At 42.7% G+C, this 15,335-nt stretch overlaps 1 protein-coding gene across 1 annotated transcript; it reads left to right on the plus strand.

Annotated features, from left to right (window-relative positions):
• Positions 1-2,755: 2,755 nt before the first annotated feature.
• On the plus strand, positions 2,756-13,106 carry LOC310941018 (protocadherin-18-like; the record flags this gene model as incomplete). Its single annotated transcript, XM_083906089.1, has 5 exons — positions 2,756-2,896; positions 4,892-7,402; positions 7,803-7,891; positions 8,202-8,371; positions 11,746-13,106. The coding sequence occupies 5 exons, from the start codon at positions 2,756-2,758 to the stop codon at positions 12,702-12,704; spliced, it is 3,870 nt and encodes a 1,289-aa protein (XP_083762215.1). The 3' UTR covers positions 12,705-13,106.
• Between the last annotated feature and the right edge of the window lie 2,229 nt (positions 13,107-15,335).

The following is a 15,335-nucleotide window of genomic DNA, read 5'->3' on the forward strand; positions in this document are numbered from 1 at the left end:
TTTGTTGGTGAGTTCCGTTTATTATATGAACATTATTCCTGGTCCTCTGTGACATATTAGGAGGATTTTATGGCCAGTTGCTTTAGATTTATTACATAATGCACCTTTAAAAAAATTAAATGTGATTTTTGGTGTATATATGACAGTAACGGTAGGGTCAGTGAAACAAAGGTTGGCGAAAACTGTCTACATCTACACTATTATATTCTAATTTCACAATGCATAACATCTGCCATCCACACTATCCCAAAGAAGTTTGAAAACGATTTGGACTGCAGTGCAGTTTGAAATCTCTTGCTATGCAGAGTTTTAGCACAGTGTTCTTTGGAGACAATGACTCAGTAACTCACATTTACTCTCTTATCGGCTCATCAGTCCAACTCCACAATCAGTGAACAAAAGCCAAGCACCCTGTTAACACTTCCTTTCTGTTTCACTTTCATTTCATCATTTCTAATAAAAATGTCCTGCTCTCTCTCTGTCTTAAGCCAGTGTCTGTCAGTGGACATGTGATAAATTAATTGTGATGCCGGATGCAGGTGTGACCATAGATGGAGAGCCATTTGATCATTTATTCAATATCCTTGATATCAGACTTAAGGTCCATGTACTAGTAAGCTTTTTGTCCTCACTAGTAAGACAATGGCACGCTAATAGAACTACTTGGGCGCACTAGTAGAACGACTGTGTCTTACAAGTAACGATTTTTCCACGACTACTGCCACTTTTGGCCTATACCAGTGCGCAATTAAACCTTACTATCAAACTACTGTGCTGCACTAGTAATACTACTAGGCCCTGTGTTACGCACTAGTAGCCACCTGGACCCTACTAGTAGTGCCAAAATGCCTACTACTAGCACTAGTAAGGCATTTTTCACCTCACTAGTAGTACAAGTAAATACCAAAATGCCCACTAGTAGCACTAGTAAGGCAAAGTCAAAATGTCTACTAGTAATACTAGTGAATATTTGGACCCTTACTAGTGCTACTAGTAAGCACTTTGGCTTCTTCAACTAGTCAGCATTTTTGCCCTTACTATAGTACTAGTAAGGTCCAAAATACCTTAACTAGCGCTACTATGGTTGCTCTGGCTCTTACTCGTAGTACAAGTAGACAATTTGGCCCTTACTAGTAGTACTAGTAAGGTGTTTTGGCCTACGAGTAGCACTAGTAAGGGTCCAAATGTTCACTAATATAACTAGTACATCATTTTGAGCTTCATTAGTAGTACTGGTGAGGTCAAAAACATATTACTAGTGGACATTTTGGCTCTTACTAGTAGTACTAGTGAGGATAAAAAGCTTGCTCGTACATGGACCTTACGTCTGATATCAAGGATATTGAATAAATGATCAAAGGGCTTGCCATAATACTGAAAAGACTGACACATTCTATTAAATGGGTGTGGACATATTGGTATCAATGACAGGTTTATGGTCTTTTTCAATACTTGACATCCAGTTTGAGTCAAATTGACCTTAAATAGCAGGGGATATGATGGGGTGTGACACAGTGTGGTTGACAGTGAGTTCTGTCAAGCAGGTCTGTGGTTGCTGGTGTGGGTAGAGGTGAAGTTGATGAGCTCTCAGTCAGTTCTTGAAAATCTGTAGCTACACATGTGGCTGTGTTGCATTAATTAATTCAGCAGTTCAAAAGTAATACAATTCACAATTAATTGAAGCAAAATTATGTCCCAAAGGTGAAGGTGATGGTGGCGCTGCAGTAACACTGTGCCACAAGACATTTTTACAATGATATTGATATCATAAGCAACATTATTTTAATTCAGACATGAGCTCGCACTTATTGCAGAGGTTTGCAGAAATGAAAAGTGGTGACATGTGATTGTCGAGACTGGATTGCATGTCTAGCAGTTAGCTTAGCATAATTAAGTACTTCTGCAGCTGATTATTTCAATATTCATTTGAAAGAGATTATCTTGTAAATGATGTGATTGTGAGTTCCCTTTTTCCCCTGAACATATTCACCATGATTTTAAAGGGGTATCTGACCACTTGTGTTCCTTCATGTTTGCTTCATGTCAGGACACAGATACTTTCCCTTCATAAGCACTTCTGTTTGACAACAAGAGAAGATGATTCATCCGGCATCACTGTGAGCACAGTTTGAGGCAAAAGCTTTAAAAGCCCCCATTTAGACTTAGGTTTATGAGCAACAGATGAGGCAGCGATCAGCTGACGATGCATCACATTTCATCCTGTGTCATCTCTGACCACACTTTGCTGTGTGGAGAATGTCCTGCGTCCCCCATCTCTCCCAAATCCTTTCCGTTTCACACGAGCTAACAGCATGGTAATGAGATGTTGGCAGATGCTCGCGTGCCTTAACAATCCTCCTGACCCCTGGTCACATGCTGCTGCTGCGACTCCTCCTCTGACTGAATAACATTAGTCCTATACTAACTAAGTACTCGCTCACTCACTCACTAACAAACTTACTGGATTCGTACAGGATCGCTTTTCCTGCGCTTTATATCTGGAAATATTCACATGTTGTTTTTCAAACACAATTCCCTCCTGATGAGCACAGATTTCTCACTGAGAGACGGGGGTGGGGGTGGTTTGGGACGGCCCACTCTCTCCACCTGCTAAGTTGCCTTTGTCACCAGGATCCCCTGCTTCATTTCAATAACAAAGTAGCTGAGCCTCTCGCCCTACACCCCATGCGTGCCTCTCCTAACTTCTTTCAGTGATTTTATGGTCCCTGAGGGTAGAATCTCTGTATCGCCCATCATGCACCCGGTGATCCGACCTTTCACTGGAGCATATGAGCAGCCTGTGACACCGCAGCCCTTCTGCGCCAGAGCAAAACCAAATCTGAGCTCAGAGTCTCCCATTTCCATACACGGGTTCAGTGAAACTGAGCATTCGCTTGTGAGGAAACCGATCCTGTACTGGTGATTATGGGAATAGTATGCTCATCAGGATATATTCATCTATTATAGCTCCAATTTAGCTCAAAGAAATGTTGTTCAGTTTTAGAGAGAGGTTGAATGGTCATTCTGGTCATGTTGAGTCAACAGTCAGCTGTAGTTTGTAGTTTGTGTGTCGAGTTATTCAGCATCAGTATGTGTACACGTTAGCTCAGCAGCCGGCGTCTGTGTGTTTGCTCAAAGACAGATGGCGGCGCACAGAGCCCCTTCCCACGGGTCACACGTCGGAATTTGAAATGCAGATAAAATCCATCACAGAGAAACATCCCGTCAAAGATAATTCGCTCTGTTAAAACACTCAGCACTCACACTCCAACTGAGACTTCATGCAGACACTTTCTGAATTTAAGAAAAACTTAATCCGGGGAACATTTGTTTTCCTTTACAGATTTGACTGCTGGAGCATGGACAAGTGCATCAATTAAAATGTGTGTGTGTACTCTTTTCTGCTTTGAAACATGCGACTCATCCACATGAAGCCAACCCCGAAAGCCTCTGATCACTGCTGAATACTAAACTGTCCAAGTCTGCTGCAGAAGCAACACAAAGATATTAGACTTTATCTGACACGAGCTGGAACTAATTCTCACTTGGTGTGTTTTGGCAGAAGCTGAATAGAGAGTAATTGTAGGTTTGCGTTGTCTCAGGCCCTGGACAGATGGCTCGGTGCTGCGCTTGTCCAGTTGTTTGCTCTCTGAGCGACACTTTGAGTTTGCAGGGTGATCATTTGGTCAGATGAGGAGACGTAGGGCTTCCATAAAACATTATTATGCAGCAGCAGCAGCAGCAGGAGGAGGAAAGGGGGGGAGGTGAATGAATAGAGCGCATGTGGGGTTCAGCTGAGTGGACGACAAAGCACTGGCCATACCTTCATTAAGAACACATGTGAGGAAATGTTTCCATGCATCACAATTCAGTGGAAAGATCACTGTAAAGTTGTTTTTTTTCTTTTTAAAATGAACTAAAACATTCGTTACTCACAATTTACACTTATAGACTTGTTGGTTTTCTGAGTGAATATTTTCAGTCTTTGAATGAAGAAGAGTCCATCTGCTCACGGACACAGCTGGCACTTCTACTTCCCAAAAAAGAAAGAAATAATCAGTGTTATGGTCGTGCAATAAATAAATAAATAATCACAAATAAACACCTTTTTAATTGCTGGTGGTATTACAGTGATTAAAACAGTGATTGTTTTGCTTGATGTGAAGTTTATGCACTATATCACAGATACTTACAGATAGCATTCGGGTATTTGGTGGGTAATTGGACCACAGATTGGATTGGGTTTAATGTTTTAATGTTTCAGTGTGTGCACCGTGGTCAGATGACTGCTGACGGGAATGTTCCATTTAACTTCTTCCCTCTTTGTTGGCACAAAAGGCGCAGTAGAGTCGGCACACGTTATGAATTGCGAGCAATAACAATGTAAGTCTGCCGCAGGTCAGAGTGTGAGAGTGTGCGCATAATATATATATAAAAATGGCTGAACTCGGAATTCCTCCTCCTCCTCCTGTCGCCATTGTTGTGACACACTTTTAATGTCTTCTGTGTGAGTGTGTGTGTGTGAGGGGGAGACAGGAGGGGCGACTGCGCACACACACACACACACACACACACACACACACACACCCCTCTCCCTCTGCGCCTTTTCTCCACACTCACATTCTCACTCATTCTCCAAGGCGCACGCACAAGACGCGACGCGCGTATGTGGATACGCGAAGAAGCGCCGCAATTTTATTGAATCTTTAGTTGTTTTTACAGTAGAAAGAAAACATAGAAATCTTTCTACACATTAATGTATTTATTATTATTTATTTTTTTCATCCATTTAGCGGAGTTTTTGTTCCTTTGATTCTGAGGAGCAGGGAGCCACAGGAGTCATGGCGCACTAGAGAGTGGACATCTGTCTCTGTGTTCCTCTGTGTTAAAGAAGATGGGGGCAACAATGACTCAAACCAAAGGAATTCTCTTTTCTCCGGCTCTCCTTCTCCGACTGCTGCTGCTGCTGCTCGCGGTGACGCACGAAGCCGCTGGTAAGACTTTAAAATATAAAGTTTATGAGGAGCAGAGAGTGGGCACGGTGATCGCACGGTTAAGAGAGGACGTCGCCGGTGTTTTGTCGAAATTGCCGAGTTCGTTGACCTTTCGCTTCCGCGCAATGCAACGAGGGACCACGTCGTTCCTGTCCGTGCGGGAGGAGGACGGAGAAATCAGCATCGGCACCAAAATCGACCGCGAGAAGCTTTGTGAAAAAAACTCGAACTGCTCCATTGAATTCGACGTGGTCACGCTGCCAACGGAATACCTGCAGTTGTTTCACGTGGAGGTGGAAGTGCTGGATATTAACGACAACTCGCCGCACTTCTCCCGCGCCATTGTGCCAATCGAGATCTCCGAGAGCGCGTCCGTGGGGACGCGGATCCCGCTGGACGGCGCAATGGACGCGGACGTGGGAGAGAACTCTCTGCACACTTACTCGCTGACACCCAATAACTTCTTTAAGATCGATGTGAGAACCAGGACGGACGGAGCCAAGTATGCAGAGCTGGTGGTGATGAGGGAGCTGGACAGGGAGGTGCAGTCCAACTACCAGCTCCAGCTTACTGCATCGGATAATGGTGTACCCCCGAAGTCTGGCTCCACTTTGGTCAAGATCAGCATATCTGATTCAAACGATAACAGCCCAGCCTTTGATGAGCAGGCGTACATCATTAATTTGCTGGAAAACTCTCCCCTCGGGACTCAAATCATCGATTTAAACGCCACAGATCCAGATGAGGGCACTAATGGGAAAATTGTCTACTCGTTCAGCAGCCACGTTTCCCCAAAGATTCTGGAAACCTTTAAGATCCACCCAGAAAAGGGCTACATCAGTCTTATTAAAAAAGTGGACTATGAATCCGCAGCTTCCTATGAGCTGGACGTGCAGGCTCAGGACCTGGGCCCGAACTCGATCCCCGGACTTTGCAAAATTGTGGTGAAAGTGGTGGACGTAAATGACAACAAACCAGAGATAAACATCAACCTGATGACTCCCGGCAAAGAAGAAGTGGCCTACATCTCAGAGGGAGCCCCCGTGGACACTTTCATAGCTCTGGTGCGCGTCGACGACAGCGATGCGGGGCTAAACGGTGAGGTCGTGTGCAGGCTGCACGGCCATGGCCATTTCAGACTGCAGAAGACATATGAGAAGAACTACATGATTCTCACCAACATCTCACTGGACAGGGAGAAGAGGTCAGAGTACAGTCTGACAGTCATAGCTGAGGACAGGGGCTCTCCTAGTCTCTCCACCATCAAACATTTCACTGTTCAAGTGCTGGATGAAAATGACAATCCCCCACGTTTTGAGAAGAGCCACTACGAGGTCTTTAAATCGGAGAACAACTCTCCGGGAGCCTATCTGATGACTGTGGTGGCCTCAGATCCAGATCTGGGTACCAATGGGCAGGTCACATACACCATCGTAGATGCTCTGGTTCAAGGGAGCCCCATCTCTACCTACGTCACCATTGATCCATCTAATGGTGCGATTTATGCCTTACGCAGCTTCGACCATGAAGACGTAAGCAGGATTGCCTTCACCGTTCAGGCGCGAGATGGAGGAAACCCGCCACTGTCGACTAACGCCACCGTCCTTCTCACTGTGTTGGATGAAAATGACAACCCACCCGTCGTCCACTCCCCCGTCCTCCAGAATCACACTGCTGAACTCCCGGTGTGGAAGTACGCATCGCCCGGTCAGCTGATATCTGTACTTAAAGTCACAGACCGCGACGCTGGTGCCAATGGCGAAGTGAGCTGCACCATCGTTGGTGGCAACGAGGACAGGCTGTTTGTGATGGACGCCCAGCGATGTGAGCTCCGGACAAATGCCAGTCTGGAACAGGCTCTTCGGGATGTGATGGAGCTCAGGGTAGAAGTGCAGGACAGGGGCACCAGTCGGCTGACCACAGGAGTCATCCTCAGACTTTCCTTGCAGGAGAACATGGACAACCTCCCTCCTCTCTACCCGACTGGCCCCAGCCAAGCCTCACTGGATCTCTCGCTCATTGTCATCATCTCTCTGGGTGCCGTGTGCGCTCTTCTGCTCATCGTCATGGTGATGTTTGCCACCACTCGCTGCAGCCGCGAGAAGAAAGACCCCCGGCACAACTACAACTGCCGTGTGGCAGAAAACAGCTACCAGAACCACCCAAAGAAGCCCACCAGGCAGATCCACAAAGCCGACATCACCTTGGTTCCTACTGTGAATGGGACGCTTCCTGTTCGTGCACACCCACGCTCGCCGTCAGCCTCTCCTACGCCTGAGAGGGGAACTCTGGGGAGCAGGCAGAGCCATCACAGCCGCCAGTCCCTCAACAGCCTGGTCACCATCTCCTCCAATCATGTGCCAGAGAACTTTTCACTGGAGTTAGCCCACGCCACACCTCCAGTAGAGGTAAGACAAGAGGTTTTATTTTCATTAACTCTCATCTTAAACTTAGATTAAACTTCGATTTGAGTAATTAAGCAAACAAAATAAAACATATGAAGTACATACTGTATTTTCCAAAATAATATTAATGAAGGTTTTTGTCTTATATTCGTTCTGAATGTATTCCTTGCTACCATATTCTGTTACCCTCCCAGTCCTTTGTGCCATGTTCTTGTTGACCATCACTTTCAGGATCAAGTCAAAAAGTCATGCCAAATCATAACCCCCCCCTACAATACCCCTACCCTAAACACACAACATTGTCTTGTGGCCTTGCTTGTTTTACTCCATTCATTTTCCCCTCTTCATTTGTCCTTTTATTTTTGTCCCTTTTGTTTTGTTTTTTTTGTTTGTTTGATTGTAGCAAGTCTCACAGCTTCTGTCCATGCTCCATCAGGGCCAGTACCAGCCACGACCAAGCTTCAGAGGCAACAAATACACCAGGAGTTACAGGTAAAGCACGCTTTAAAAACTCTTTGACGTCCCTTTGTCACAATAAGTGAGGTCAAAATTGAGAGTTTGTCTTTTTGGTACATTTTTGTTATGATAATCATCATTTTGTGTTGTCAGTGGTTTCACATAGCCTTCAACATCCATAACTGTTTTTGATTTAGAGTCAAACTGTGTAATAGAACCACATAATTTAATGTAAAACCCATGCACTTTGTCCCTCTCTGTTCACCTTATTATCCATCTGTAGCACATTGCATTGTGTTTATGGAGCGCTTCATGAGAAACATCAAACCTTTATGTCTCTGTGCAGGTATGCCTTGAATGAGATGGACAAGTTCAGTCTGAAGGACAGTGGCCGCGGAGACAGCGAGGCTGGGGACAGCGACTACGAGCCTGGCAGGGAGTCACCCTTGGATAGGCTCCTTGGTGAGGGCTTTACTGAGATATATGCCCCTGATGGTCAGCACAGAACCCATGCAGGTACACCCCTGCCCCTCCATCCACATCTCCACAACCCCTCATCCTTTCCTTACTGTCTCCTGAGCTTCTTGTCCTTAATGCAACTAAGTTGTACAAGATTTTACAAAACACAATTAGGTAGCAAAGCCAACGTATTACTGATCCATTTAAAGAAACACTTTCATCACATTTTAATTTAATGGATAAAGAATTGTGATTACACAACATGAAGAAAAGCAGAAGCGCAATATGCAGGTGTCAGTAAGGGGAATGTCTACTAGAAAATAACACAATTAATTTCAAGATATTGATAATGTTGTGGGGCCTGTCATAATTAACCTGTCTTTTATGGTTCCAATTCTCTCTTGAATCTTTAAATAGTGATCCACTGGCCTAAAACTGGCTCTAAATACTGGGGATACTAATTCATCGAGGGGTCACTTGATGCATTTGACTGACATACCCATATAGTTAATATACAGTTAAAGGTGCATTATGTAATTAATCTAAAGCAACTGGCCATAAAATCCTCCTAATATGTCACAGAGACTCAGGAATAATGTTAATATAACAAACTGAACTCACCAACAACAACAGTACAGACAAAATAGTTGCATTAAAAAAAATATTTTGCAGACTGCAAATCATGTTTATGTTTTGAAATCATGTTTTGGCATGTGGCGCCACCTACTGCCATCTACCAATCATTGCAGTTAGTAGAGTATCAGCTACCGAGCAACCACGGGTTGCCAGTTACGTCAGAAAACAAAACCTAAAAGACCTCGGTATTTTGAATTTGAACGTAGTAACTGTTTTTGGCCACATTCTTACATATGGCACCTTTAATAGTTCAAGATAAAAGTCATGCTGAATGTTGGAATGGTTTCTGGTTGCTGTAATCACTCGTCCTATTCCTTGCTGGCCCTGAGGTGACACCATTCTAGTGTTGGGGAGGGTGCAGAGTGCAAATTTTATGTGCAAAACTAAATTCCACAGTTCAGGCTAAACAAATATGAACATTAAACAGAACAAGTGTGGATTCTAGTTTCAGTGTTTTGAGTAGAAAAATGTGTTGTCGTGGAACTTTTCCATAAAAATAAATCGACTTTGAAAGATACACACTTGGCATCCCTCAGGGTGCTGAAGCCTTATCTGCAGCTGGAGTGTGGATTTTGTCTTTAACAGTGGAGTCAAGCTTAGAAGGAGATATGCCAGTTCTGGTGAGCCATTAAAAAAGAGCTGCATGTAAAGGGAGCCTATTAGAAATAATACTAAAGTATGCTTTTGCTCATGCACTTCTCCAGTGTCCACCTGACCGACAGGCAAGATTAGTCCTGAGGCTGTGAGAAGTGTATGACATGGTTTATCAACCATAATTTGATGTGCGATTTTTGTGCAATCCACTGACTTGGATCAATTCTACCCACCAAGCATCATATACTGCGTCTGACAGATTCACAGTCTAAAATCACTCTGTGTCACAGGCTGGCTGAGTTAACATCACTGATGATGTGACATTACTGCAGCTTCTTTTTATTGAATATTTCCCCTCCTCCCAAAAGATTCCACTTCTTTCCCGCCAGCTTCCCACACAGCCATCATGCAACAGTGCATTTGAGCTACATCCTAATTAAAGTTGAACCTGACGGGCAGACAATTTCATCACCACCACTCTCTCCCCCTCCCTCCCTCCTTTTCTTTAGAGCTTTGTGGAGGAGCCGTGCTTGTTAGTCACTCTCCTTTTTTACCTTCAAGCTTTCACTTTCAGTCATCCAAAACAAAGTCCTCATGCTTTTCTGATGAAAAGGAGGTATTTAATTGCCATGCAAAGAGGAGTTGCCATGGAGTCTACTCAGATTTGCGTTCATGATTAGGCCTTAAAGAGCATAATTACATCTCAAAGCTCACCATTCTCATTCAGTACATTCACCCTGCTTTCCACCCCCGTGTCCACTGCAGCATAGATGATTTCAAACAGCATTTAGTTCGCTCCTGTCATTATGGCTGAGAACGGCTCTGACTGACTGTCTGTCTGTCTGTGCATCTTTAAGACTCAGACCTAAGTGTTTAAAGATCCCTGTAAGAAAACACCAAATTCTGTAATTGCAAGAACTTAATATGAAATATTCTCTCCTCATTAATGTCAGATTCTTAATTTACCTGAATGACATTCAGTCATTCATTCATTTTCTTGAACTTGAAATTTGGCACATAACTCATAACATTTACAAGAATATGAAAGGTAAAATTGTCCACATAAACTGCTTTGATGGCCTGCACTCCCAGGTGTACAGAGGTCTGCATTTGGTTGCTATAGCAACCATTTTAAGAACTCATTGGAGAGCATTTCGTTCTAGGTGGTTGTCATCTTGGACAATGCATGTAATGTGGTTGATGGAAACTGGCATAATTTTACATTAGTAATTATAATCATTAGCCCTTTGTCATTGTTGGACACTAATGTACTGAACCATATGTTTATGAGCATTGGTTAAAAATAGCCTCTTTCTGCATAATGAATTAGGAGGGGAAAAAAGTGTTGTCACATACAGGCAGAGGTGAGGTGCTCCCCCCCCCCCCCCATTGTAAATGGATAAACGGTACCATTTATCACTCTACAACCAAGATTCACAGATCCAGCCCCAAAATAAGAGCGAAACAACAACTGACTTTCAAGAAATACAAGCAGAAATGTTGTCTTACCTTTGCTGTTTGTCAAATCAACCTATTTCCACCGCAACAAATCCGCTTCTAATGAAGAACTACACTTCCCAGCATGCTTTGGGGACAAATCACAGTCTGATTGATCTTTACAGAGATTAGATTATTAGATTAGATCGATTTACAGCGAGTTATCATCTTGTTTTTTTCAAAACAAGATCTTTTTAGACCAATAGTGACACGTAAATACAATTAAATGGGTTTTAATAATTTGGTACCTAAGAAATCTCAAATGGCACAGATGGTGCAAAACTGTGCCAAACGTGAGAACACCCAGACATATCTTTACTAAAACCTCTGTCATTTGACTCTGCTTCACTTCAGCAACATCAGACTTTGCACAGCTCATGTCCACATGTTGTTACATGACCTCCATGTGTTTTTAAGCTCCTACTGCATATTTTAAAGGCGATATTTGCTTTAAAATGCAATATTTGTCTCGGCGAGAGAAAAAAAATCCTTCATTTATGTTGCATGTGCATTTACGCTTACACAGTGGCATCTACAGTGAAACTGCAGAGATTTACTCTATTTAGTTTGGCCATGTCATTTTCGAGCAGGGACTCCAAAAAGAGGGTCAGGCTACAAGATGATTGAATTGAGGTTTACTACTGTACTCTAGAGAAAAGTCAGTGTTTGAGATGACTCATGAGCGTTTGTGTGTTTTTGTGCAGCTATGAGACATTGTACGGAGGAGTGTCGTGTCCTGGGTCACTCAGATCAGTGTTGGATGCCGCCTTTGACTTCCCCAGCCATGTCCTCGGCCGATTACCGCAGCAACCTCTACATTCCAGGAGAAGAAGCCCGTCAAGTAACTGACCTGTCCCAGGAGAAGAGCCCACAGCTCTGCACTGTAAATGGCAACTCCAGAAACCAGAGTTTCTCCACCTTTGGAAAGGACCTGGGGAGTGACAATGGAGGAGAAGAGGAGGGGGCAGAGGATGGTGACTGTGAGGACAGAGATGAAGACCTGTGTGGTACCACCTCACTTCTGTCAGAGATGAGCAGTGTATTCCAGAGGTTGTTGCCCCAGGCTCTGGACTCGTACGTCCAGGTCAATGAGAAAGAGAAGGGGATGAGCCTGAGTGGAATGGGTGTACCCATGACTGGGTCTTTGGATCGCAGGAGGAGTCATCTGCCTGGCAAGGCTAATCCCTCTGTCCACCAGCAGGGTGTGGCAGCCTGGGCTGCGAACACCCACTTCCAGAACCCGGGAAGCAGCATCAGCCCATCTGGCCATCACCAGGGTTGCAGCTACCACACCCTGAAACCCAGCACCAAGCTTAGCTTTCAGAGCAGCAGCCAAAAAGTATCACAGGTCCTGAAAAACAGCCCGCAGAACAGTGGCCACTCCCCCAAACAACAATGCAGCCCACTGCTCACAGCACTGGTCAGCCCAACTTTGATGCAGCATCCCGCAGCACCTGTGTCTGTACCTGTACCACTGCCTGGACCCTCCTCCAAGTGGCTGCCAGCCATGGAGGAGATCCCGGAGAATTACGAGGAGGACGACTTTGACTCTGTGCTCAGCCACCTGCAGGGGAAACGCAGCGACAGCAGACATGAGCTGGTGGATGCCAGTGAGCTAGTGGCAGAAATCAACAAACTCTTACAGGATGTCCGGCAAAGCTAGACTTCCTCCTATTATTATTATTATTATTATTATTATTGTTATTATTATTATTGTTGTTATTGTTATTATTATTATTACCTTTATTTATTATCCACCCATTGACTGCTTGCGTATAAAAGAATAAAAGTGAAGGACTTTGGGCAATAAAAAAAGAAAACCCTGACGCAGGAAGGAAGCAAGCAAACGAACAACAAGACATAAAAGTACAAGACCTGCGATCGTCGTTAAAATTGCATTTCAAATGTAATATTTGTGTTTTGTGAATGCTAAATATCCAAAAAAAATGTTTGTGATTGTTTGTTTTGGTACACAATGTACTCTATGTGATGGTATTTATCTTTGTATTTTAAAAATACATTTGTATACTTATATTTATAAAACAGAAAATGTATATAAACTTAATCAGAAGTCTATTTTTATATTTTGAATGCATGTCGAGTACAAAAATGTTCAATCAAGACTGACATGCGATTGACATGCTATGTATTTAAACTGTCTTTTGTATTGTGACTGGGTTTTTTGTTGTCACTATGATATGTAAACACCAATATGTTCATGACATAATAAATACCTGTCCTCGTGGGATGTTGTGGGGAGGAGAGGACCCAAATAAAGTAAAAAATACACATTGTCATTGTTATTAGATTTCTGTTTATACTGTGACTTTGCAGTTGATCTAATACAAAGTTTAAATACACTGTATTATCTTCAGTTGTTGGGGCTGTAGTCATTCAAATTTGAATCTTCCATTTCATCCATTTTTCTCAATCAGGTCAGGTTTTTATGCCAATTTGATTTTGAAAAATCTGATCTTCTGACTAAAGTGATTAAATTTTTGTGACATTATCAGTTGATATTTCGTAAATATATACTCTTTTATTTATAATTATTTATGACTTATTAGAATCCATGGAAACACAAATGATATTTAGAATACATATATATATACATGGAAGTATATGATGGTCTCCCTATAAGAATGAGCTGGAAAACATCACAGAGAAACACTCAAAGTTCTTGTAATTAAATAATTCACTGGCAGCTTATAAACCGTCCTAATCAGACACCTCCAAGATTCTTTAATTCGCTCGCAATAAATGAAATAAATCTAATCTGATCTGAAGATTAAACATTGACAAATCTCAGCAAGGCAATAGAATTACGCAATCCTTAAAACCACCCGTGGATAACTCGACCCCTATGTCAAAAATGAATACAGCTGACTATAAAACTCTCTAGAGATCTATTGACTCAGGTCAGATGGTTGAGCCCATAGTTCAAACCAAATATGTTGAAGCAACATTTAGCTGTTATACTGCACACAAGTGGAACTGAACTCAGCACCAAATGTGAATAAAAGACCGACTTGTTTCTGACTTTCAACTAAAGCACATTGAGATGCTACTGTGTATGAAATGTGCTTCACTTCATTGGAATGTGGAAGACAATGGAAGAGCTAACGTTGTACTGCTGGGACTGTCTGCTGTTATTGGATCACTTCAGACTGGATCATGGGCCAATCATGGATTTTCAAATTTAGGGCGTTTACCGAGCTTCAATTTGCCTGAAAACATCTGGTGACGCCAGGATTGAGCTTCAGCTGGATGAGCAGCAACATCAGGAGATGAACACTCACGATGATAAGGTACAGAGGAACTGAGATGTTCTCAAATGTGATGATATGACGGAGAACAGACGAGCAGAGTTCATCGCTACACGCCTGCTGAGTTTTTGTGTAAAAACATTATTATTATTATTATTACAATTAGTGTTATAATATAACTTTAACACAATATTGTCAATACCAAAACTGACACATTAAAACATTTTGACAGTTTGAAAAGCAGTCACACAGTCACACACAAACAAAAGGGATAAGCCTGGATTTGTTGCTGATGAAAGCAGATGTTGTGAAGAGTCTCATAGTCAGGAAAAGCCTCACTCTGATTATAATAAGTGCTAAATAACGGGCGACACCTGCTGTTACATCATGAGCACTGCACACCACACTCACCCATCACTAAGCACCAAGCACACAGGGTTATAGTGCACCCTGCTGGACAGATTGCCGTATTGCAGCTTTGCAATATTGTTGGAGAGGAGAGGAAAAAGGAAAAATCTGATTACATATTAGCAGAGGCGATTCTAGAGTCTGTAGGGGCCCTATGCAAAAATTCCCAGGGGGCCCTTCCAACCAGTGTTCATCATCATTATGTTACAAATAATCTGACACCAATGAAAAAATGTATGAGTACAAAATATTTTTTGGGAAAAACCTTGTATTTAAAAAATCTAAATGTAAAGAACAATAAAATATTGTAAATAGCTTTTAAAAAACTATATAAACTTAGTAAAAAAAAAAATACATTGTAAAGAACCCACATTATAAAACAATATAAATATATAGAACAATAAAATACTGTAAATAACTGAAGAAATATATATAAAGTGAGTAAAAAAAAGATATGCATTACACTGTAAATAATCCTCTTCATTTTCCAACTTGCAGAACGATAACTTCACACAGGTTAACGTGAGGTGGGGCCCCTTTAGGGGGGGTTTTCTACTGAGATCTCATTGCAAATTGCCCATTGTTGTTTAAGGGGGACGGGGAGGCGGCTGCTCACTGCA

This window comes from Microchirus variegatus (genome assembly GCF_963457635.1).
Source record: "Microchirus variegatus genome assembly, chromosome: 19".
NCBI lineage: Eukaryota > Metazoa > Chordata > Actinopteri > Pleuronectiformes > Soleidae > Microchirus > Microchirus variegatus.